Below are 21,454 nucleotides of genomic sequence, written 5' to 3'. Positions count from 1 at the left end.
CCTCACTTTTACTTTATTTACATTACACTTTAACGTTACTTACACTTCATTTTCACTTCACTTCATTTCCAAGTCGCTTTCATTTCAAATACCTATATTTCTATATATCTATATCTACATAAATATTTCACATATTTCTTTAAACAAATTAATACAATATCCTTTTTTGTTATACGATTTGGTTTTCTAACACACCCATTTTTAAACCGGAGAAAATAGGGCGTAAACTCTGGCCTAAGTCGCTCAAGTCCTTCATATCTGAAAAATAAATAAATTGTCATTATAGTTTCATTATAGTCATTATAGTTTTTGAAAGTAAAGTTGGATTAACTGAGAATGTAATGAAGTGAAAATGACCTAAAAAGAAAGTTTAGTGAATGAGAAAATAAAGTGATATAGTGACGTGAAAGTGTAATGTAAACGAAGTAAAAGTGACAGAAACTAAAATGAAGTGAAAATGAATTGAAGCGAAAGTGAAGATAAATTTAAGTTCAAAATGTAATGAAGTGAAAATGACTTGAAAATAAAAAGAAGTGAAAGTGAAAGTAAGATTGTAATAATGTGAAAATCATGTGAAGTAAAAGTGAGATAAAATTGAAGTGCTAGCGACGTGAAAATGTAGTGTAAATTAAAGTAAAATTGAGATAAAGTAACAAATTAAAATGAAGTAAAAAAATAAGTGAAGTGAAAGTGATTTGAAAATGAAGTGAAAGAGGTAAAATTAAAATTAATATAAAGAAAATAGTAAAGAAAAAAGCTAACCCAAAGTGAAAATTCAGTGAATATGTAGTAAAATGAAGTGAAAGTGAGTTCAAGTAAAGTAAAAAGCATTTATTACATCCTGTACCGGAAGAAATTTTCAAAAAAAAAAAATTCCCAGTTCACAACTTTTCAAAACTAAAATTTACAATTTTTCTATATCATTTTGTTTGACATTACATCCGGACTTTTTTTTCAAAAGTGTCCTTTTAGAAAGACATTCATTGCATCGCAAAATCCGAATGAACCGTTTTGGAACGGAACTGACTGTATATGAATGTATACAGTATAGCGAAAAATTGGCAAAATTGAAGGTAAAAAGGGTCGGCGCCCATGGCAATGGTCGCGGTGGCGCCTCGCACACCACTATATGGCACAGGACTTTTTTTTCATTTTTTTTTTTTATTTTTTTGGAAATGCTCCAAGCGGTTCTTGTTTGCCGAAGAGTTTGGAAGGTGATGCTGCGAATTTCCAAGTGTTTGTTAAACATACTCCTCGGTGATGTATAATGGGTTTGTGTGTTGAGCCTGGGTTTGCCATCATACTTTCATCTCTGTCTATACATTCTACACCCTCCCTCCCTCCCAAGGTCTCTCCCCCCTCTCTCTCTCTCCCTATCATCCTTGACATATTCAAGGACCCGTCAAAGAATATATAATATTGTAAATATATATAGTATATATACAAAAAAATACTATTTTAATATTTTTCTTCTACTTGTCCTAAATGGGGTTTTTGAAAATCTTTCTAAATAGAAAAAAAAGATTAGGGATTACTGTTATATTTCAAAATGGTATTTGGAAACATGTTCGGAAAATTTGGTTCTGTTATGAAAAATATTTAATTTTATTTTGTATTTTAAGACTGAATGATTGACACATCTTTTAGAAATTCGGTTTTTTTTTGCTAATTCGAATTTTTAAAATTCTATTTTCTGATAATTAGAACTTTTAATAATTCAAATTTTTTTGAAATTCCATCTTTTTGTAATTCGAACTTTTTTAAAATTCAATCTTTTGTTAATTCGAACTTTTAACATTGCGATAGTTTGATAATGTGACTTTATGGAATTAGAAGCTTTTGAGATTTAATCCAAATGAAGAAAGAAAGATTAAGGGATTACTGTCATTTCAAAACGATATTTGATATCATTTTCTGAAAATTACTTGTTGAAAGTTATATATATATAATAATATTTATAATTTTATTCTAAAATTTTAAGATTGAATGATTGACTTAAAATACTTTCGAGCTCGCACGCATGAAATTCATGACAAGAAGATCGTTATCGGATTACTTTGAGCGTGAACAGCAACGAAAGGGTATCGACATTGTGTATATATATATACAATATAAAGTTTGGAGGGTTTTAATCGATTAAAAAAAAAAAGAACTCAAAACAAGCTGCTCACTTAACGTATATACGACAAAGATCATTTCACGCATTTTAACGAGAAAATAGAATTAAATATTGTGGTTTTTTTTTTTAATCGAAGACGCCTTTTTTGAAATCGATTGTGATAAAATAAAAAAAGAAAAGAAAAAAAAATTGAAAAATCTGTAAACATGCTTGTTTTAAGGATATCCAAAGAGATTCGACGAATCAGTGAGAGAGAAAGAGAGAGAGAGAGAGAGAGAATAAGAGAGGAGAGTCGGCTTTTTCCCTGGACAAACGGAAACAAAAGGACTCGAGCGCGTGGCTCGCATAATGACCTCGAGGCTGCTGAAAAAGGGTCAGCGATACGATCTCAGCTACCCAATGTCACGGGTTAATGGATGACGTCTTTGTTTTCTATATAACTATCAGCCGTTCTACGAAAATAAAAGTAAAAAGAAAAATTGAAATTTCAAAAGATTTTAAATAGCGGCATACAGAGAGAGAGAGAGAGAGATGGAAATTTATTACTATAAAAGCGCTTCGTGCGCTCGTGTAAATCTCTCAAGTACTTCCGGTACAGAGATATTACTTTTTAAAAACTTTTTCGATTTATGCACATCGTGTTATTATTTAATTTAATAATAAATAATAATAATTTATACTGGCTGTTACGAAATGGAACTTAATTCTCAATAGAAAGACCCCAAAATTGATTCTGATATTTAAAAAAATATTTTAATGAAACAGTTGATAGTATTTGCAATATTTTATACAAATCAATTATTATCAATTAATATTATTATTAAATAATAATAAAAGTTATATTATGATTGAAACTCATTTTTCTATAAATACCAAGTAGGAAATATACACTGGTGCTGCACACGATGAACAGTTGCTTCCTTATGGAGAAATCATTGTAATACCGAAATCGAACTTAATTTTTTGATGTATCTTTATGTTTTTTGACCTCAGGAATCCAAAAATCACATTTTTAAAAAATGTCGTTCCGCGCGTATGTGTGTATACACTACATTTTCTTAAATATTTCGAATACTACATATATAAGAGCTAAAGAGATAAATTTTTTCTTAAATTCTAGGTCTAACTAGCGGACAAATAATGAGATTACTTAGAGCAATATTAATAAAGATTAACTATTATTTTTTTTCATTTAAAAATTTTTGAAAAATCGTTTTTTGTCCATAACTTTAAAAAAATGATAAGACACCTATGAATATTTTTCTTTAATTTTGTAAAGTTTTTTAAGACGCGCATATATTCTTTTGAGATGTTAGCGAATATTCTACAGATATTCTATTCCAAAGTTATTGAATTTTTAAAAATTAAAGAAAAACGTTTTTTGCCCATAATTTAAAAAAATGTATTGACACCAGTAGATATTTATCTCTATATAGTTTTGTAGAGTTTTTCAAGACGCAACTTTTGACCTATTAGCGAATATTCTACTGTTATTTTATCCAGAGTTATTAACATTTTGAAATTGAAAAATTTTGAAAAATCTGCCTTTTTTGCCTTATATTTATTAAAAAATATTTATGTATCTTTAAAAGTGTTATGAACAACTTGGAGAATATTTAAAAACGAATCAATTGACCTATTATTATTGAACTTTTTATTGTGAAATATTACGAAATTATTGATGTTAAAAATCTATCTCTGCAAATACCCAAAAATACAACTTAACACCTTTTTAAAATTATTACTATAATACCAAATAAGTTATCATAAATTGATCACAAAAAATTTTCATGGGGAAGCAAAGTGTTGAATTTATAAACACAAAAAGTTCATACTTCAACTTGGCAGCGGTTTTTTTACCTTGTTTTGGTTATTTCAAGAAGTAAAATATGTGAATATGTGTTTAAATGATAACTTTAAAAATTTTAAATTAAATAACATATTGTTGTAAAACATTTAATTATTAATATGATACAATTTATATATGACCAAATACAAGCAGTTAATAATTCAATATTGTTAATTAATAACAGTCACTCAGAATATTTGTAAATTTCTTTTCATCCCAAGAACATAACCTGAAAAACAATATTGCACAATTATTTTACCACAAAAATATTTACACACATGTTTCTTATATATACATAAAAATTTAGAGAATGTTTGATAATACTGTTAATTTATCTTCTCCATTCCCTAGATCATATACATAACCTTAAAAAAAATTACATTTTTTTTTGTCTTCTTTTGAGTGAAATTCTGTCAAACATATAAATGAGTAGATAAAACAAATAAACCTTCACTCATTTCGGTCCCTTTCATTCTCCCGAACTTGACTGACGTCCCTCGAGAAGAAATATATAGAAGAAGAAGAAAAAGAAGGAGGAGGATGAGGAGGGAAAAAAAATCTCCTCGACATCTCAAACGTAATGTTTCGTTGCGCGGCACCGGAAATATTTATAAATGGTAGGATGGAAGCCGCTTTTATTAAAGTCGGTAGACTGAGACTCGTATTTAAAATACCATGCTAATCGGCCTTCTCGACGACACTCGTAGATCAACGATCTTGACGATGCAATCTCCCTGATTCTCCTTCTCTCTCTCTCTCTACATATATATATTTTCTGGCTGCTGCGTTCGGAAGCCGAGCCACTGCGTGAGCCTCGTATATAGTGATCGTGAAAACATTGGGGGATTTTGGATGTTGAGTGACTAGAGGGCAGCACCTTACGGCGAAGGAACGATCGCACATTTCAGTGTCTCGCATATATAGACCCGAAAAGTTACGCATCGTTGCTTTTCCCTCCCACAGACATAACCCCCACTACTTTTGTTCAACTGCTTTACTAGCCAGTCAGTTAACTCACACTGAAAATAAAGACGCCTCTAATACTCTCACTTTCCCTCTCATTTGTCTCGACCTCCCCCCTTTCCCCCTCCATTACACTCTCAAACTGATTCAGTTTATTATGAAAACGGGTAGATTTAATTATTGTGTTTTCATTTTGTTTACTACTTTTTTTTAAGAAATCAATCAAATCTGTCCTTATTGTGATTTTTTTTATAGGTTATCATCTAAGACTGCAACATGCATAGAAAAAATTTACTGTCGCAGCGAATTATTTGCTGTCACATCAAATTACGTTAGCTAATATAGGGCCAGCGAAGAAATTTGCCGTGGGGTTAAAAAAGTTTGTTGTGGCAATAAATTTTTAAAAATTAAGACTGATATTGTGATTATCATAGCAAACTTTTTCGTTGTTATAGCAAAAAATTTAGCTGTGGTTATTAATTTTTGATAGATCTGATAGCAAACATCAGTTAGCATATCTGTAAATCCATTTTTTCTGGGAATTATTTAAATTTTAGTAAATATAAATGAAAATTTAACCTAATTTCCATGTTTTTGCGAAATTCAACGATTTTTAATTTCTTTTATCAAATTTTCTTATTATTATTTCAGAAAATTGTAAATTTGTTTAAGAAATTGCTTTTCTGCTTTTTGTCATATACAATTTTAAGATACGTAAAAGAACTTAAATTTACAAAGTTTATATGTATAGAAAACTTTTGATTATACAATAACATATAACCTCTCTAAAAGTTGTCAAAATTTAAAAACTTTTTTTTTTCTTTAACATTTCAAGAATATATATATAACCTAAAACTGTCGAAATATTTTTCCAAAAAAGTTTTTTAATATTTTTAAAGAATAAACAAAAAATATTGCTCTAAATATGTGTGTTATATATTTTATCATATTTTGAGAAAACTAAAAAATTTCCATAATAAAAAAAGTGTAAACGTTGGAAAAACATATAGAGTTTGGAAACGAAATTTAAAAAAATATTCAAAGTATAAAATAAATTGAAAATAAAAGGTTATGTTAGGTTAAGTAAATTATAAAAAAAAAATTTTAGTAAAATAAGTAATAAAAATTTAATTGAAACAAATAAACAAATGAGATACTTAAAAAAAAGCAATATTCACAATAAATCAAATAAATTAATTACCGAGTATTAAATTAAAGTTACAAATTATAACTAATTAGGTACGTGGTATAAAATTGTGTTTTTTCATTTCAAGCGAATTTTTTTGAGACTGAAAAAGAAATATAATAAGTTTAATGTGCGAATGATGACAACGACGGGGTGAATGAACTCACATATAAACAGTGCATTACTTAAAATTAAGTAATATAATAATAAAAAATATACACAAAAATAAATAAATGAAATATTAAAAATTATCTAATACGAAACTTCATTTCGTTCATTCCACAATTGTTACTGTTGGACTTGATAGGTTATTTGGAAATAAAACACGTATAAGATAAAAAAAAACAGGGAAATTATATTAACACCTTATTGAACCATTGAAAATTGGCTTATACACTGAAAAACTTGAAATAGATCTGAAATGAACCGTACAATGTGTACACCTGACATGAGACAAAAAAAAAAGTATCTAGATAGGCAAACCCAATAATATTTAGTACTGCTCAGCGCCATCTGGTGAAGAATAATTAAAATAATTCAAAAATATTCTATTCAACAATCTTTTGTTTTTTATTAATATTAATTTTTATTATTCTCACTAACTTACCAAAAACATTTTCATTACTATTATTATTATCTAATTACGAAATAAAAAAGAAATTTTTTAATTATTGTAGAATGTAAGAATTGTGCAGGTTGAAAGTTTCGATAATCAGAAATAAATATACAATGTTTCTGGTTCGTTTCTTTTTTTTTTTTTCTTCTTTCGAGGAAAGGGACAGGCGTGTGTGCGCTCTACGCACCCTAACCGACTGGCGCGAGGATTGCCAAAGAATAATGGTGGGGGTATAAAGTCTCGCCAACTGTGGTGGGAGCATCTCAATGGTGGGGGTAGACCAACCAAGAGTGGCAGTGGGGTTGCACTACCGGAGGGGATTGAACTGACGAGCAAAAACCTCAAGCAACAGTGTGCCGTGCGCCGCTGCTAAACGAGCATCATTTCAGTTTAGAGAACGAGGGTTCAGAGGGTTTTATAACACACACTCTCTCTCTCTATGTAACGTATAATTTCACAAAATTTGTCTTGTGAACTGAAAAAAAGAAACCCTCTTCTCATTTTTCAAAAGCTCGGCAGTTATTGTTTTTTTCTTTTTTAGCAAAAAAAAAATTTGTGCTACAGTGCCCAGAGGATAATTTTTGGAAAAATTTCTAAGTGAACAAGTAAAAAAAAAAACAAAAGTGGTGTTAAATGATCTCAAGGAGATTAAGTCTCACAGTGACAGAGCGATTATTTTTCGCTCTGTAAAAGTGTTCTGTTCTTTTTTTTTTTAGTGTTAGTGAATTTTGTGCTTTTTGCACATTTAAGTGAAGTGTTGTGGAGACACATATTTTTTTTGGAAATGCGTTCGTAGCAAAACGACAACCTGTCACCCGAATTTTTGAGGTACGACTAGGATTTTTTAAGTGTATTTTGGTTATTCTATTTTTTTTTGTTTTCTGAAAAGTTATCTCACCGGAAAGAGGGATTTTTTTCAAATTACGAGTGATCTCACGCTGTTTGTGCCTACGGGACACGACCCACGTGTAAACCATCCGCTCAAAGTTCTTTTGATTGTCCCAACACCCTCGAGAGAGAGAAAAAAAAAATCTTCCCGATGACAAGTGACGGTTTTTCTTGCCTTTCTTAGAAAATTTCTTGTAAATCCTCCCACAAGTTGGATTAGCCATTTTCGACTTATTTTTTTTTCTCTGAAAATAGTGTGGGTTAGTTAACTGTTTTTTTTTTTGGAGGATAATTTTCTCGCTCTCGGAAAAAATCTTCGCTATCAGGAATAATTGGATATCGAGGGATTTTTTTCTCTTGAAAGTTTATTATTGCTTGCCTTTTCTTTTTTCATTGCGCAATAAGTGATGGGCGTCAAGTGGTATATGTGTGTGGATCAAATACCGGGACTTTTTGATGGAAAATACAGTGAAAAATTTATGAACGTTTTTTTCTTCTCTCCTTTCTCCTCTTCGTCTTCACCATAGAAGGATTTTACGAGAAAAGTGAGTTATATTCCCGGGTTTCAGATTTTAGATCAAATTCCTCGCCCTCGGCTTCTTCGACAACCCTCGACTTTGCTTTTCTCAAAGTATCCAGTTTCGTGTGCTCTCTCTCTTGTGTTTTAGTGTGACAGACCTGCGGCCCTAAAAGGGAGGATTGCCTTACTTTCTCGAGAGAATCACTCAAAATCTTCCCAAGAGAGATTTTGCAAAATCGGCTCCTGGAAACTTTTTTCTTTCGAAGTGGCAAAAAAAAATTTGTGATTAGGTAACGGACAAAAAATCAGTCTCAGTGAAAAATTTTCATTATTGTGTTCGTTCGAATCGTGAGTTTTTTTTATCGATCTAAAGTCGCAGTTTAAAAAAAAAATTGTGAGCAGTTAAAAAGTATTAAAATTCCAAAAAAAATGTGTTTTGAGAAAAGAAATAAAATTCCGTCGCGCGATTATTCCGGGAAGAGATTTGGAACGAAAGGCAAAATATCTCGTTTGGATTTTATTTTTTTTCGTTTTTCATTTTATCTCGACTAATTACTCGTTCGGCCTTGATTTCGCGGCAGCTGCGTGCAAAATAAATCTGTGCCCGTTTGAATTTCGATTTCACTTCGCAAAGAAATATCATGCGCGATTGACCCTCTTTCTGTCACAGAAGATCGAGTTTCGTTTCAATATATATCTATATTCAAAAAACCCGTTTCAGTTCGATTGTAACGATTCGTTTTCGAAAAAAAATTTCTTTTCCAATAAAAAATATTTTTAAATATAAAAAAAAAAAATGTTAACGTCGATGATGTGTTTGTACATTTGTGATGATTATCCAAAATATCGGCGAGAGGTATTTGTTGGAAATTCAATGATATTTATAAATATTAAAGGTTTTAAGTAAAATTTAAATGGAAAGAGAAAACCAGGTACTTGAGGTATCTGAGTGTAATTCCAGGTTGAAGGATTTTGTCAGTCGTGCTATTATAGTACTTAGCATTAAACTTTGTACGGCTCACTTAAAGAATTCAGTAAAGAATCTACATTAAAGTCAATTCTATGTTTGTCAAATTAACATTATAATTGTTCAATAAAGTCTTAATTTACTTATTATAATTTCCTATCTTTTTATCTTATACGTGTTTTACTTCCAAATATTAAATTTCGAAATTAAAAATTAATTAACATTCGTGTAAAAGTTTTTCTTTTGTGACGAAATTTTCCTATTTACAAAAGGAAAAATTTACCACATTCTTTTACGCTCGGGACACTTGGTTATCGCGCGCATGAGAGCAAAAGGGAATCAACGACGAAATCCAATCGCTTCAACATCCGGATCCGATTCCTTTCTCAGAGCGAAAAGAGAACTCGCGCGTTTTGTTACTCGTACTTTAACCGAGGCGAGGGCAGAAGTAGAAAAAAAAAACAGAAAGGGGTGAAAAAGAATAAAAATAGGTATCAGCCGAGATGAGAGCACGTTCGATAATAAAAAAAAAAAAACTCGCCCCCTCAATCCTCCAAGTTCGCGAAAGTTACCGCGAAAGCAAACGATTTTTACCTGAATTATATACTCTTTTTTTTATAATCTCTATATATCAGCCAAAAAAAAAAATGTGCTTGCAATCGCAAAATTCTCCGAGAAATCGAAAAATAGTTCCCATGGCAAAATTTTATTTTTTTTCGAAAATATAATTTATCGAAATTTTTCTTTATTATTTACAAAAGAAGTTTTTAGTTTAGAAAAAGAAAGATTCATCGCCTGGGAAATAAACTTTGCTCGATGAACCTTTTTTTTTCTGTGAGAGAGCAAAACAATCATTTCGAGACGCGAAAGAAATCTGCCCTGACAGATGTGTCACCGAGTGATGCTTTCTGTCCACATGCAACGACCGTGTAACTGTTTTAGTTGAAGATTTTTTCTTTTTCTTCTTCTTTTTTTTTGTTGTAAAACGCGTGTAGGCGGTCGACAGAGATGCGCTTAACGAGCGATAAAACGATTCCTGAAGTCCACCCTATAAACGATCTAGAATCCCGTCTGTCGTAAATCCGTTTTAAAGGCTTGCAATTCCCACAGGACATCTCGTTTCCGCCTCCGTTGCGACACCAATTTCGATGAAAAACACATTCCCATGAAGAACGAGAAATAGAAGAGAAAAAGAGAGTTGACGAAATTTTTACCAAAACACCCCCCAAAAAAATTATTGAATGTAGCTACTAGTTTTCTTATGGGTAATTTGCTTTATTCTGTCAATAATAGCAAGACTTTATTGTATCTACTTAACTTTTTTTGATTTTAAAAATACTGATCAATCAAATTATGCGAGACTCGGAGAAAGAAGAAATATCCTATATCTGTTCACAAAACTTGTAAAATGCAAATGTCGTTCATTGTCAGAGATGCTAGACTTTTGGAACACAAACTTACAAAAACTATTAGAGATTCATCTAATTAGTTTATATTTAAACGATATTTATAAATATTTAAGGTTTTAAGTAAAATTCAGGTGGAAAGGGAAAACCAGGTACTTGAGGTACCTGAGTGCAATTCCGGGTTGAAGGATTTTGTCAGTCGTGCTATTATAGTACTTAGCATTAAGCTTTGTACGGCTCACTTAAAGAATTCAGTAAAGAATCTACATTAAAGTCAATTCTATGTTTGTCAAATTAACATTATAATTGTTCAATAATGTCTTAATTTATCTGTTACAATTTCTTATCTTTCATCTTATACGTGTTTTACACTTCCAAATAACCTATCCAGTTTCAACACTAACTGGTATAGCTGCTTATTAATATTCTTATTTTCTGTTTATTTTATAATTATTAATTGATTTCTATTTTAAAAAAAACTTCACAACTTCTTTTGTTATTTTTTATTTACTACTATTTTTGTTTTTCTTTACCTTTTATTATGAGTCTTTTTTTATACCATATATAGTTTATTAGTTCATAAGTTTGAAACTTTTGTCATTAAGTTATAGAATTATATAATTTTTTATACAATTTTTATTCTATATGTATATTAGTTTCTTAGTGGGCTTTAAGCTCTAGGGACTTGATCTCATTAAATCAATAAATGTCAAAAAGGAAAGAGAATTTAATTTTTGATGCAACAAAATGTTGATGAAAATAACTCTTCAGTAATTTTAAATTAACATTTTTGAAATTATTAATTAAATTATATATAAAATTCCACAATTATCAGTTAATTATTAATTGTTTTATAAAAATATTTCAAAAACATAGTTTTGAAAAAATTAATTTTCATGTTTTGGGAAAAATTATTGTCATTCTCGCGCTCTAAAAATGGAAAAGTGGTTTTTTTTTAAAAGTGTTGCGAATTTTTCTCAATTTTCATCCGCATATTTCTTCTCGCAATCATTTCATATATATATATATATATATATATATATATATATATATATATATTTATATAAAGAGAGAAAACTTGCCCAATCACGTGCGCTTATATAGTTTGCGATAAAACTTTCAACGCTTTCGTTTATATATAAAGTTTATAACTACCAATAAAAAAAAAGGGAAAAAAAGTGAAAAGGTCACCGGCTGCTTGAAAAACTCAAGTTTCTATATAATATACACATTTTTTTTTTTTACAATTTTCCTTTGTTTTTTTCTTTTTTCATTTCAATTTCCGCGTGGTGTGTAGAATACAGTTTCCAACATTGTCATTTTAGCTTTTATAAAAAAGAGATGCGTATAAAGAAACATCAGAAAAATTACAATCTGAAAATGGATTTTCATATTTCAGTATGTGCTGATTGTTTTTTTTTCATCTAAAGTATATAATTTAATACTGTTTTAAATCCCGCGTGACTATTTTTAGAAATTTTTTTATTTTCTCAATTTTTTTTTTATTTTAATATTAGTAAAATGTTTCGAATATTTTTCGGGGTGTTTTTTTTTTGGGGGGGGGGGAATTAGACAGGCGACAAATTAGCGCACGAGGGTAATAATCCCAGAGTACATACATCATCGACGCCTATATTATGACGTGCGAAAGACGAAGATTTAGTTGTAGCGAAAAAAGAGAGGAAAAAAAAAAATTTCTATATATAAAAATAACTTTATCCGAACGAATCGTATATAATATCGTTTAGAATTATATTTTATTTTACGTGAAAATAATTAATTTTTAAAAAAATAATTACAAAAATATTTTATATATATATATGAAAAATCGATTTGTTGACAATCACTGGAACAATTTCTAAAATCTATCAGAAACTCTAGAACTATTCTAAAGAAAGTCATAATCAGAACTAAACAAATTTTTTAAAATCGCTTAAATTCACATATATAGAATAATTTTATGTAATTTTAATTGATTTTTTAAATTTTTTTTAAATTTAGAATTATAAAAATGATTCTAGATTTTTTTTTATTTTAATTTACATGACTTATTAAAATGATAAATTTACAAGAGCTGTGGTGCGATTTATATAATGAATTTTTTTTTTTTGCCTATAAAGAGAATCTAATTAAGAAAAATAATAAAAACGGTATATTTTTTTCTAATTATAAAATTTATATTGCGTTCAAGTTCCTTAAAGGAATGTTGAGGGGGGGGATTATTTCAATTATCTCATCCACAATTCTCTCGGAACCCATAGCATATAGAAATGCCGCGAGGTTTTAGCGCCTGTTAGTTCGCGGAAATGTACACCAGATGGCAGCACCTTACGGACCGACGTTCATCTATTTATATATTAGAATGTCAAATTCTTTACCAAAATAGGCTCATAATTTTTTTTTAGTAATTTAGAAATATTTTTTTCGAATTTAATTATTATTATTATTATTATAATCAAATACTTATTATTTTTTTCCGTAAGATGTAAAAAAATTTGCTACACCAAGAAAGGAATTACAACTCCAAGGATCAGATCATATTATTATTATTATTATTATTATTATTATTATTATTACTATTATTATTACTATTATTATTGTTATTACTATTATTATTTGTAATTGAATATTAAATCTATTTTTTTGAATAAAAAATACGCAGGGGGTGAAAATAATTCGAACCCCTGTATGTTGACAACCCGTCGTACTTAGGACCAATCGTTTAATGGCTTAAATGTTGGCCCATTTTAGAACTATATAATTCAGTCAAATATCAACTCGATTTGTGAAATTTTTTTTTATTTAATAATTTCTGTTAATTGATAAAAATAAATAATGATAATATTAATAATAATAATAATAATAATATAATTAAATAAATACTAAAATTAATAATGACTATTAATTTTAAAATATAATTTTTTTTTTTTAAATACTTATTGATTAATAAATAAAATGAAAAAAAAGAATGATGAAAATGTATCGGTTCCGTGAAAAGTAAAATAAATAGTAAAAAAAAGGGTTTTATATATATATATAGCGCATTGGGTCGCAAAAGGTTATTTCTTGTCAGCGAGAACTTTTAATAGGTTTCTGATAACCTGCGCGTCTATATGTCAACCGGGGACTTATAAATAATTTTTCTATACTTTGCGATATCGTCTTTTTTCATCTCTTTTTTCCCCCACCCTTTCTACTATATAGTTATACACTGTATATATATATATGGTGATATTTTTTGTTCGCTCGTTCAAATGGAAGACGCGCCATCTGCAGATACTTCTAGGACCGTTTTCCAGTCAGTTCAATAATTCGATAGACTTCCGGTATATAAGAGTCGAACATCTTATCAAAATCGAGAAGAGAGAGAGATGGACAAAAATCGTTCCATGTTGTACACACACGAGAGAAAAGTACTCTCTTCTCTCCCTTGTATATGTATATATATATATATAGTTATATACTGACATTCGGGTTGAAGAAGGAAAAAGAGTAAAAGTCTTTCCTTTTGGATAGCCTTGAAGCTCTTTCTCCACCCTTGAGAGGAATTTTCACTCTTCCACCCCAAACCTTCTTTTTCTCTCCCTCCCACCCCTTTCTCTCTCTCTCTCTCTCTCTTCTCTATGTGTAGATATTTCGCTCGAGTCTCCGCACTTTGGAATCTCTCGGCTGTGAATCGTTTCGAGATCAGAGAGAAAGAGAGCATTTTCGTGCCTCTAACGAGAGGAAAAAATCGTTTTTGAGGAGGTAAACACCACTTTACTGTGCAAAGATTTAAACTTCTTTAAAAAGACCCGCTTTCAAATTGTTTAACATTTTTTTGAAAAAAAATAGAAAATAATCAAAAATACATGTAAATATCAACTATTCGAAATGTTAAAAAAAATAGAAGTTTGCCGCGTGGTGACGAATTTTATTTTGCTACGTCAGCAAAAAATATTCGCCACCACATGTAATTTTTTTTCCGTATTATAAATTAAAAAAAAAAAATTTAAACAAAAAGAGAAAATAGAAAAATGTAAAAAATGGGGAGAGAGAAAGAATGAGAGTAAATAAAGTATATACGAATGAATGACATGTCAGGAGGGAAATATTAAATTCGTTGTTCCCTCTAATTAAACACGAGGTGGGTGACTGTTCGGAAATGAAAGTTCTGGCCCCTATATGGTCGTCGGGGTTGAAATCCGTGGGTTTTTGATATTGTAAATTATATAGCTGGACTGCTGGATATAATATAAATGTTGTATACATAAATTATTTTGCGGACAATCAAGTTCCACCAGTGCGATTCAGAAAGCAGTGTATTTTATTTGTTTGTATATACCTTTATTTGAGGAAATTTTATGTCTTATGTACACCCAGCCGGAATGGCACTTCCGACAACTTTGGCTCCCCTGCGGAAATACACACACAAGTTATTACGCCACTAGTTTCTTTTTCATATATTTGCGAAAATAATTACCAGAGTATATTGTTTCTATATAATATAATATTTTTTTTTTAATTTACTTTACTCATTGCTTTTTTAGGTTATGTGACATAACCTAAAAAGTGAGTTACCGACCTGGTAAAAACCGAAACTTATGTTATGTAACATAACCTAAAAAGTGAGTCATTAAATAAAATCACAAAACTGATGAACAACTTTTCGTCATTAAAATCAACGGAAGGTAAAAGGTTCAGTCATATTCCTTGAAAAAAAAGACACACTTCCCGTGCTGAATTGAAAATGACAAAGATGAAACGAAAAAAAAAAACCCCCTTTTTGTGTAGATTTTACAACCATGTGGTTTTCAATGGTGTAAGATAAAAAATTAACACCCTCCACCATAGTTATCCCTATATGTTCAAACAGAAAAGTCGGATCTTTATAGTCACAGAATGCCGCCTACATGAAAAATTCTTTTATCACAAAAAAGCTTGTTAAATTGTAATTCGTACATCACATTTTTTTTTCTATATCAGTACCGATATATTGTTCCTCGAAATTATTTAAAAAAAAAAATTTTCCCTAAATCGTTTCTTGTATTTCAAAATTGTTCCACGAAATTAATTCTTCTTGGCAAATTTTTTTCACCCCATAAAAATCGGTTTTTTTTTACATTATTCAAATCGTCTTTACGGAGAAAATGAAGGCACTTAATCTAAGTTATCGCGATCTTATATGCTTATTATATATACGCGTGCAACCCGGCAAAAACCGGTTATTAATCAGAAAATTCGTAGGTGGGTTTGGCGCGCCCGCAATCAGTCTTCTTATCGATTCTTTCAATTTGATTTTCAATAAATATAAATCCGGGGCGGGGCAAATTTCCCTTTTCAAAAAGAAAAAGAAGTTCCCATTTATCTTAGAATTTTTTCTAATTAGAAAAATTAATGCGAATTCAAAATAAAGATTGCAATCACAAAAAAAAAGTGAACCAAAAAAAAAGAAAGGAAATGGCAAAGAATGAAAACTGATTGGTAATTCAATCTCTGAGATTAATTTGCGAGCACCAAGTTGTATTCTGAACACGACCTTGAAAGCTTATTGAATAAACGGTTAGTCATGGTCGATGATATTTTTTTTTTATGACTTTCACCGCTATTTTCTTTTTTTTGTTCCAATCTCTGCCCCTAGAGAGCTTTTTCTTTTTCTCCTCTCTTCTCAAAAGATTGTATCGCCGCTGATTGCATTACTCTCTCGTTGTTTGCAAACTGAAGTAATAACTCTAAAGCCCCTGCGCGTATTAGCCATACCACACGGGCGTTATATTGGCATTTGTGTTAGTATCATATACTTAACCAGAAGATACGAGCTGACTGAGGGCAAATACTAACAGTGAAATAATGCGACATCCGGCGACGACGGCAAATAGTACCCATTTTTAGCAAAAAAGAAACGAAAACCTATTTGTTTTAATTACCCAACGCTTCCGCTTGGGAGCTACCGAAAAACACAAAGAGGAAGAAAATAATTAAATTAAACTCCGAATCGTAAATATACTGTGTTACCGGTTTTTTTTTTTAAAGAGAAATCTCGGAAAAATAGTACATAATTAAATTACAGGACTAATTTTTATTATATATGAAGAAATTGTAAATTAATTTCTTTCAATAGAGAGCGAATTTGCTCATAACGACCAATTAGAAAGTTTCTCGTTAAGGAAGATCGGATAGTAGTTGTCGTCGTGTCGTTCTCGTCATAGAAGGACGAGAATTTCTTTGGCTCTGACCCTAATTACAAAACCATGGCTATATATATAACTGAAATGAAACAATTTATTTCATTCCAGACTCAATTTATTAACCGGTTTTCTTGATTGAAGCTTTTACAAGGTGTTGCTCTTCCCCGTTAAAAAACAGAATTAAAAACTGATCCCTTGGTCGAAAATTACTCTTAGTAAAAAAAATATTAGTTACCATTTTTCCGTTTTTTTTTTGGAGTGGACAATGAAATTACCATCCTGTGTCACCTGGCAATTTTATGTGCAGTGCATGTACAGAATTTTGAATTATCGCGTTAGAATATAGAGTACGTGGCCATTGGTGTTGGCGACCTAGACTCGCCGTTACGCTTAATTAGGCAAATTTTCAAACCCGACGTCGCCATTTGTCACGATAAAGCCTTATGACATGAGCTGCTGCTACTGCTGCTGCTTTTCTCTCTAGACCCTATATGGAGAGAAAGACATGCGACTGTGTGTCACTGAGTTTATTGTGTTACGGTATTAGACGGGGTATTACAATCCATTGTTAGCATGTTCCCCTTTTATTTAATTCCATCAGGAGTTGCCGTTTGTCGCGAACAGTTAAACTAGTTTCTGGCTTTAAGAGGGTTTAGCTGCTCTTTTGACACACTAAAACCAGAGACAGAAGGAGCAAGTGTTGTGGATTGTAAATAAAACCCAAAGAGACACGCACTGACAACAGATTTTTAACGAACTGCGAGAAAATTTACAACTGATCCCAATTGGTCAATAGGAGTCTGGTAATTAGGAATTCTTTCGAAACTGATTGTTTCCTAGGCTAGGATTAGTACTCTACCCCTAGGCAAAGATTCGGAGACCTCCGATTTATCCGCCTGGAATTAGCCAAGCTATCGATTCAGGATTTCAATATTTCTTTCAGAGTTCTGATCTTCCAAAAATTCGAATGTTCAAAGTTTCGATGTTCCAAAAATTAGCTTCAAGGTTCGAAATTCTACCCTTGCAACGTATCTTGGCATTTGTTGAAAATCCGATAAGCCAATTCGAAAACCATGAAATCCGAATCGTAGACCTAGGAATTAGCCTTCCAAGTATGTGTGAGTGTTTGTCTGATCCTCAGTCTCATGCTCTCTTGACCAATCCTCCTTGAAAAAAGCTACTCTCCGAACGAATTTTCTTTTCTGTTATTTTTTTTCTACCTCTCTCAACTCTATTTTTCTCAACATTTTCATGGCAAGAGAGAATTTTTCCGCCCTCTTCTTCTTCTATTTCTTTGGGAAATTTCAAATGTGAGGGAATTATATATATATAGTGTCTGGACACTTGTGCTTCATGCATGTGCTAATCTCACAAGGGGTTCCAAAAAGTATATATATATGTGTGGGATAATGGGTGCGAACACGAGTATAAGGTTATATATGTACTTGAATGTGCGCGGTGTATCGAGTTTCGTGTGCGACTTGTCTCGACTCGGTGCACCCTGCAATTGTGTGTTCGCGTTTCCTTGTGTATTGTAACTGTTTTCTTCTTCTTCTTCCTTCTGAGTTTGTTCTCTTTCTCTTCTGTTGAAGAATGCTGCACCGCTCATAAACCCGTCGCGACAAGCGTGTCCGTATCATCGACTGCACTCACTCATTCACTCTCACATATATGCTGGAGAGGGGAAATATTTTGCGCCGAGAAGCGAGAAATTGCATGAGATGTGAATATGCTGCGGAAAAAGAGAGTGACGTATGACTGTACATTCTTCTTTGTCGCTTTTGGAAACGCCATTCTATGTGCGCGGCTTCATTGAATTTGCAGTTTCTCAATGGTTTCTTTATGTTTGCAAATCCGTCTAAGTTCTATTTTTTTGTTAAAAAATAATGTACTCAGTACAACCGGTTGGATTCGGAGTTCTAGAATGAAAACTAAAATCAGCCTTAATATCGTCTTCAACGAACTTTGGTTTTGGGATTTGTAACCAAAATTGTTAAATCCTTAAAAATTGGTTCTCGGATTCTGAATATTTTCCATCCTATAACCAATAGCCAGACCTAAAAGTCTGGTTTTCTCCCTGGGATCTATAATGTAGAAAAAGTTTTTGTACAGTCTCCAAAAAGTTTACCGTAATCGATACCAATTGATCTGCTCCTCTAAAATCAGTATTTAAGAAGTTGTACGAAACTCGATCGACAATTCAGCACGTTTTCGCTCCTCCAAAGTGGAAGTTACCCCACTGCGGTAGTAAAGTTGGACCAACTTAGTGGTTGGAGGATTAGAAACTTTTCGTTCGACCCATACTCAGCTCGTATGGAGATGAAAAGACATTGGAAAAGATGACACAAGAATGTGTTTTATTAAATAATTTCGAGAGTGAAAAAAAGAAAAAAGAGATATGGAATTAAATAAAAATCACGCGAACTGAAGATTTGGGTTTTTTCTTTTATCCCATCCGAATTGCTATTCGTTCTGCATGTGAATGAGCGCCGGAATGAGAGAGAGAGAGAGAAATTTCGGTGAGAGAAAAGAGGAGTTTTGTCGATGGCTCTCTGGCAAAAGAAACGGAACGAAGACTGCATTTATTAAACTCAGTGCGGACGTGCTTCACTGTTACAGAACGTATATCGTGTATGTGAAATACTGCTTCAACGATATACTCCTCTTCCTGCTTTTCTACTCCCTCAATTTTCCTATACAATTCTTAAGGAATATCGCTCGAAATTGAATACGCGTAAAGTCCAGCCTTGAAATCCAATTGAAATTGATTTATTTCTAAAGATTACGAATATTCGTAAAATTTGTATTTCGATCTATTAATCTAATTTAGTGTTAAAAAAATGTTAAATTTCCAGGAATAGATTTACCACTTTGCTGGGTATTTAATTGCAGACCTCTATTTCAAATCCTAATCGGCCTTCTTTGCAAGCGATAAATCCTCACAAGCCCCAGGTGAACACATTTGCAAAGAATGGACCGGCACCTCATACGCGGATTTTAGTCTCACTCTCTACAACCATAAGGAAATTGGCTCTAAGTGGCGCGCGGCAAAAGCCTTTTTAATTGGAGCCTGGGAAGCCGACGAATTACCCGAAAAATCATGGCTGCCAATTTGAAATTCTAATCAGTTTGGTTCTTCCTCTTCTACTACTATACTTCTTCCTCTTCTTTTTTGTATAAACTTCTTCTTTTTCTCCTTCTTCTCATGGATAAATCGTTGCCTTCCGCTGGAATTCGATTCGCCGTGTGTAGTGCCTTATCCGATGAGACGCACGTAGTCTCACACAGAAGACGTGAAAACAATTCATCAGCCATGTGTGTGTGTGTATGAGGAGAATGAGGCAGGCGTGACTGATTCATTATGAGATTGTAATTAAGTTCTGACATTAGCATATACCACCACTACTACTATAGCATCTCAACCCGCGGGATCCAACGACTGGAACGACTTGACCCGCCCCCTCAACGCTAGGGTACTTCCTATGCTAACTAGGTCGCCATCTTCAAGACCTGGTGCAATGATCGTTTGGGGCGAGGTTTAAAAAAGAAACATCCCACTATATAGTTTCAGTATAAAAATATACTTTACAATGTTCCGCACTATGCCAGAAAAAAGAATATCTACAATATTCAAATTGAACCAAAACAGAAAAATTTTAAATTAAGTATTAAGAGAAAAAACCCAAGGGCCCTGTTTCAGCCTGACTAGGGGCTAGTGGGGCTCTGATAGGGCCCAAGTCAGGAATTTTTTTTTAATTTGCCTTTTTTTTGAAAAAATTGGTGAATGAAAAAGGCGCGAGGAATGGGGTAACTTTTCGCGCGCGCACACCGCGATTAATAGTTCTGCCAATAAGATTAATCGTCACTGATTTTCTTTTGTGGTTTTCAGCACGCTCGGGAGGAGGATGGAGGAGTTGGAGACGCTGGAGACCACGGAGTGCCCGGACTGCTCCGGGCCACCCCCTGAGTTCCGGCTGCCGCCACCCCCGCGGCCGCCCTTCCTCACCGAGGGTACTTTCTGTTCCGAGGCACCTCTCGCTGAACTCGAGGACTGCGTCGCCATTCCGGTAAGTTTCTACTCTTTTTAAAATTTTTTTTTTCCTTTTTTTTTTTTGAATGTAAGTCATAGTGACACCGGGGTGTCTAACACGGTCAGGAAAACTCTCCAGGTCAGGGAAAATTCATGGAATTCCGTTAGAGATTTCTGGAGATTTAAAACTAGTTATAAAAAAGTAGAGTAAAAATGGTGCCATTTTTATTTGTACTCTAGTTTTTCGTAAAAATAGGACGGAAATTAAAATGGCGCTGTTTTTACTCTATTTCTGTAAAAAAAATCTAGAGCAGAAATTAAAATGTCACCGTTTTGAAAATCTTCGGACTTTCATAGGACTGTTTTACTTATTAGAGTCAAAAATTAACTTAGAGCTTAAATAGGAGCAAGGGAACTGTATTTATTTCGTAACCACAAAACCCTCGGGAAGTAGGCGCTTTATCCCTTGTTTCTTGTACTAATTTCAAACTACATATAATTAATCAACAATATCGCTGGTAACAATAAAAAAGAAATTCATCCCGTTCTTCTAGTTATACATGCAAAAACTGGTTCGGAGGAAATTTTCAATTAAGTAGCGAAGTGTAACAAAAAACTTTTCCAATCTTTTTTGTATTTATACATACTATATATATATGTATATAGTTAACCGTTATTGTAGACAGTTTCCTGAATCATTATTTCCTTCTTATCATAGGCCTATCAACGAAAATATAATGGAC

The 21,454-nt window shown here is 32.0% G+C and overlaps 1 protein-coding gene across 2 annotated transcripts in view; it reads left to right on the top strand.

The window, feature by feature from the left end:
- Positions 1 to 21,454, top strand: part of LOC127284934 (uncharacterized) — a 530,987-nt gene that overhangs the window by 450,152 nt on the left and 59,381 nt on the right. The window contains exons 1-2 of one of the 2 annotated variants that reach the window (XM_051310657.1): positions 7,053 to 7,561; positions 20,571 to 20,748. In XM_051310657.1, coding sequence (XP_051166614.1) covers positions 20,587 to 20,748 — 162 coding nt within the window. In that variant the 5' untranslated portion in view covers positions 7,053 to 7,561; positions 20,571 to 20,586. Of the gene's footprint in view, positions 1 to 7,052; positions 7,562 to 20,570; positions 20,749 to 21,454 lie in introns of those variants that run through there. The other variant, XM_051310656.1, reaches the window with a different exon arrangement.

Source organism: Leptopilina boulardi, unplaced genomic scaffold, assembly GCF_019393585.1.
Source record: "Leptopilina boulardi isolate dan_hultmark-lab unplaced genomic scaffold, ZJU_Lbou_2.1 LbouV2_327, whole genome shotgun sequence".
NCBI lineage: Eukaryota > Metazoa > Arthropoda > Insecta > Hymenoptera > Figitidae > Leptopilina > Leptopilina boulardi.
The sequence above is the reverse complement of the archived record's forward strand: the minus strand, read 5'-3'. Positions and strand labels throughout refer to the sequence as shown.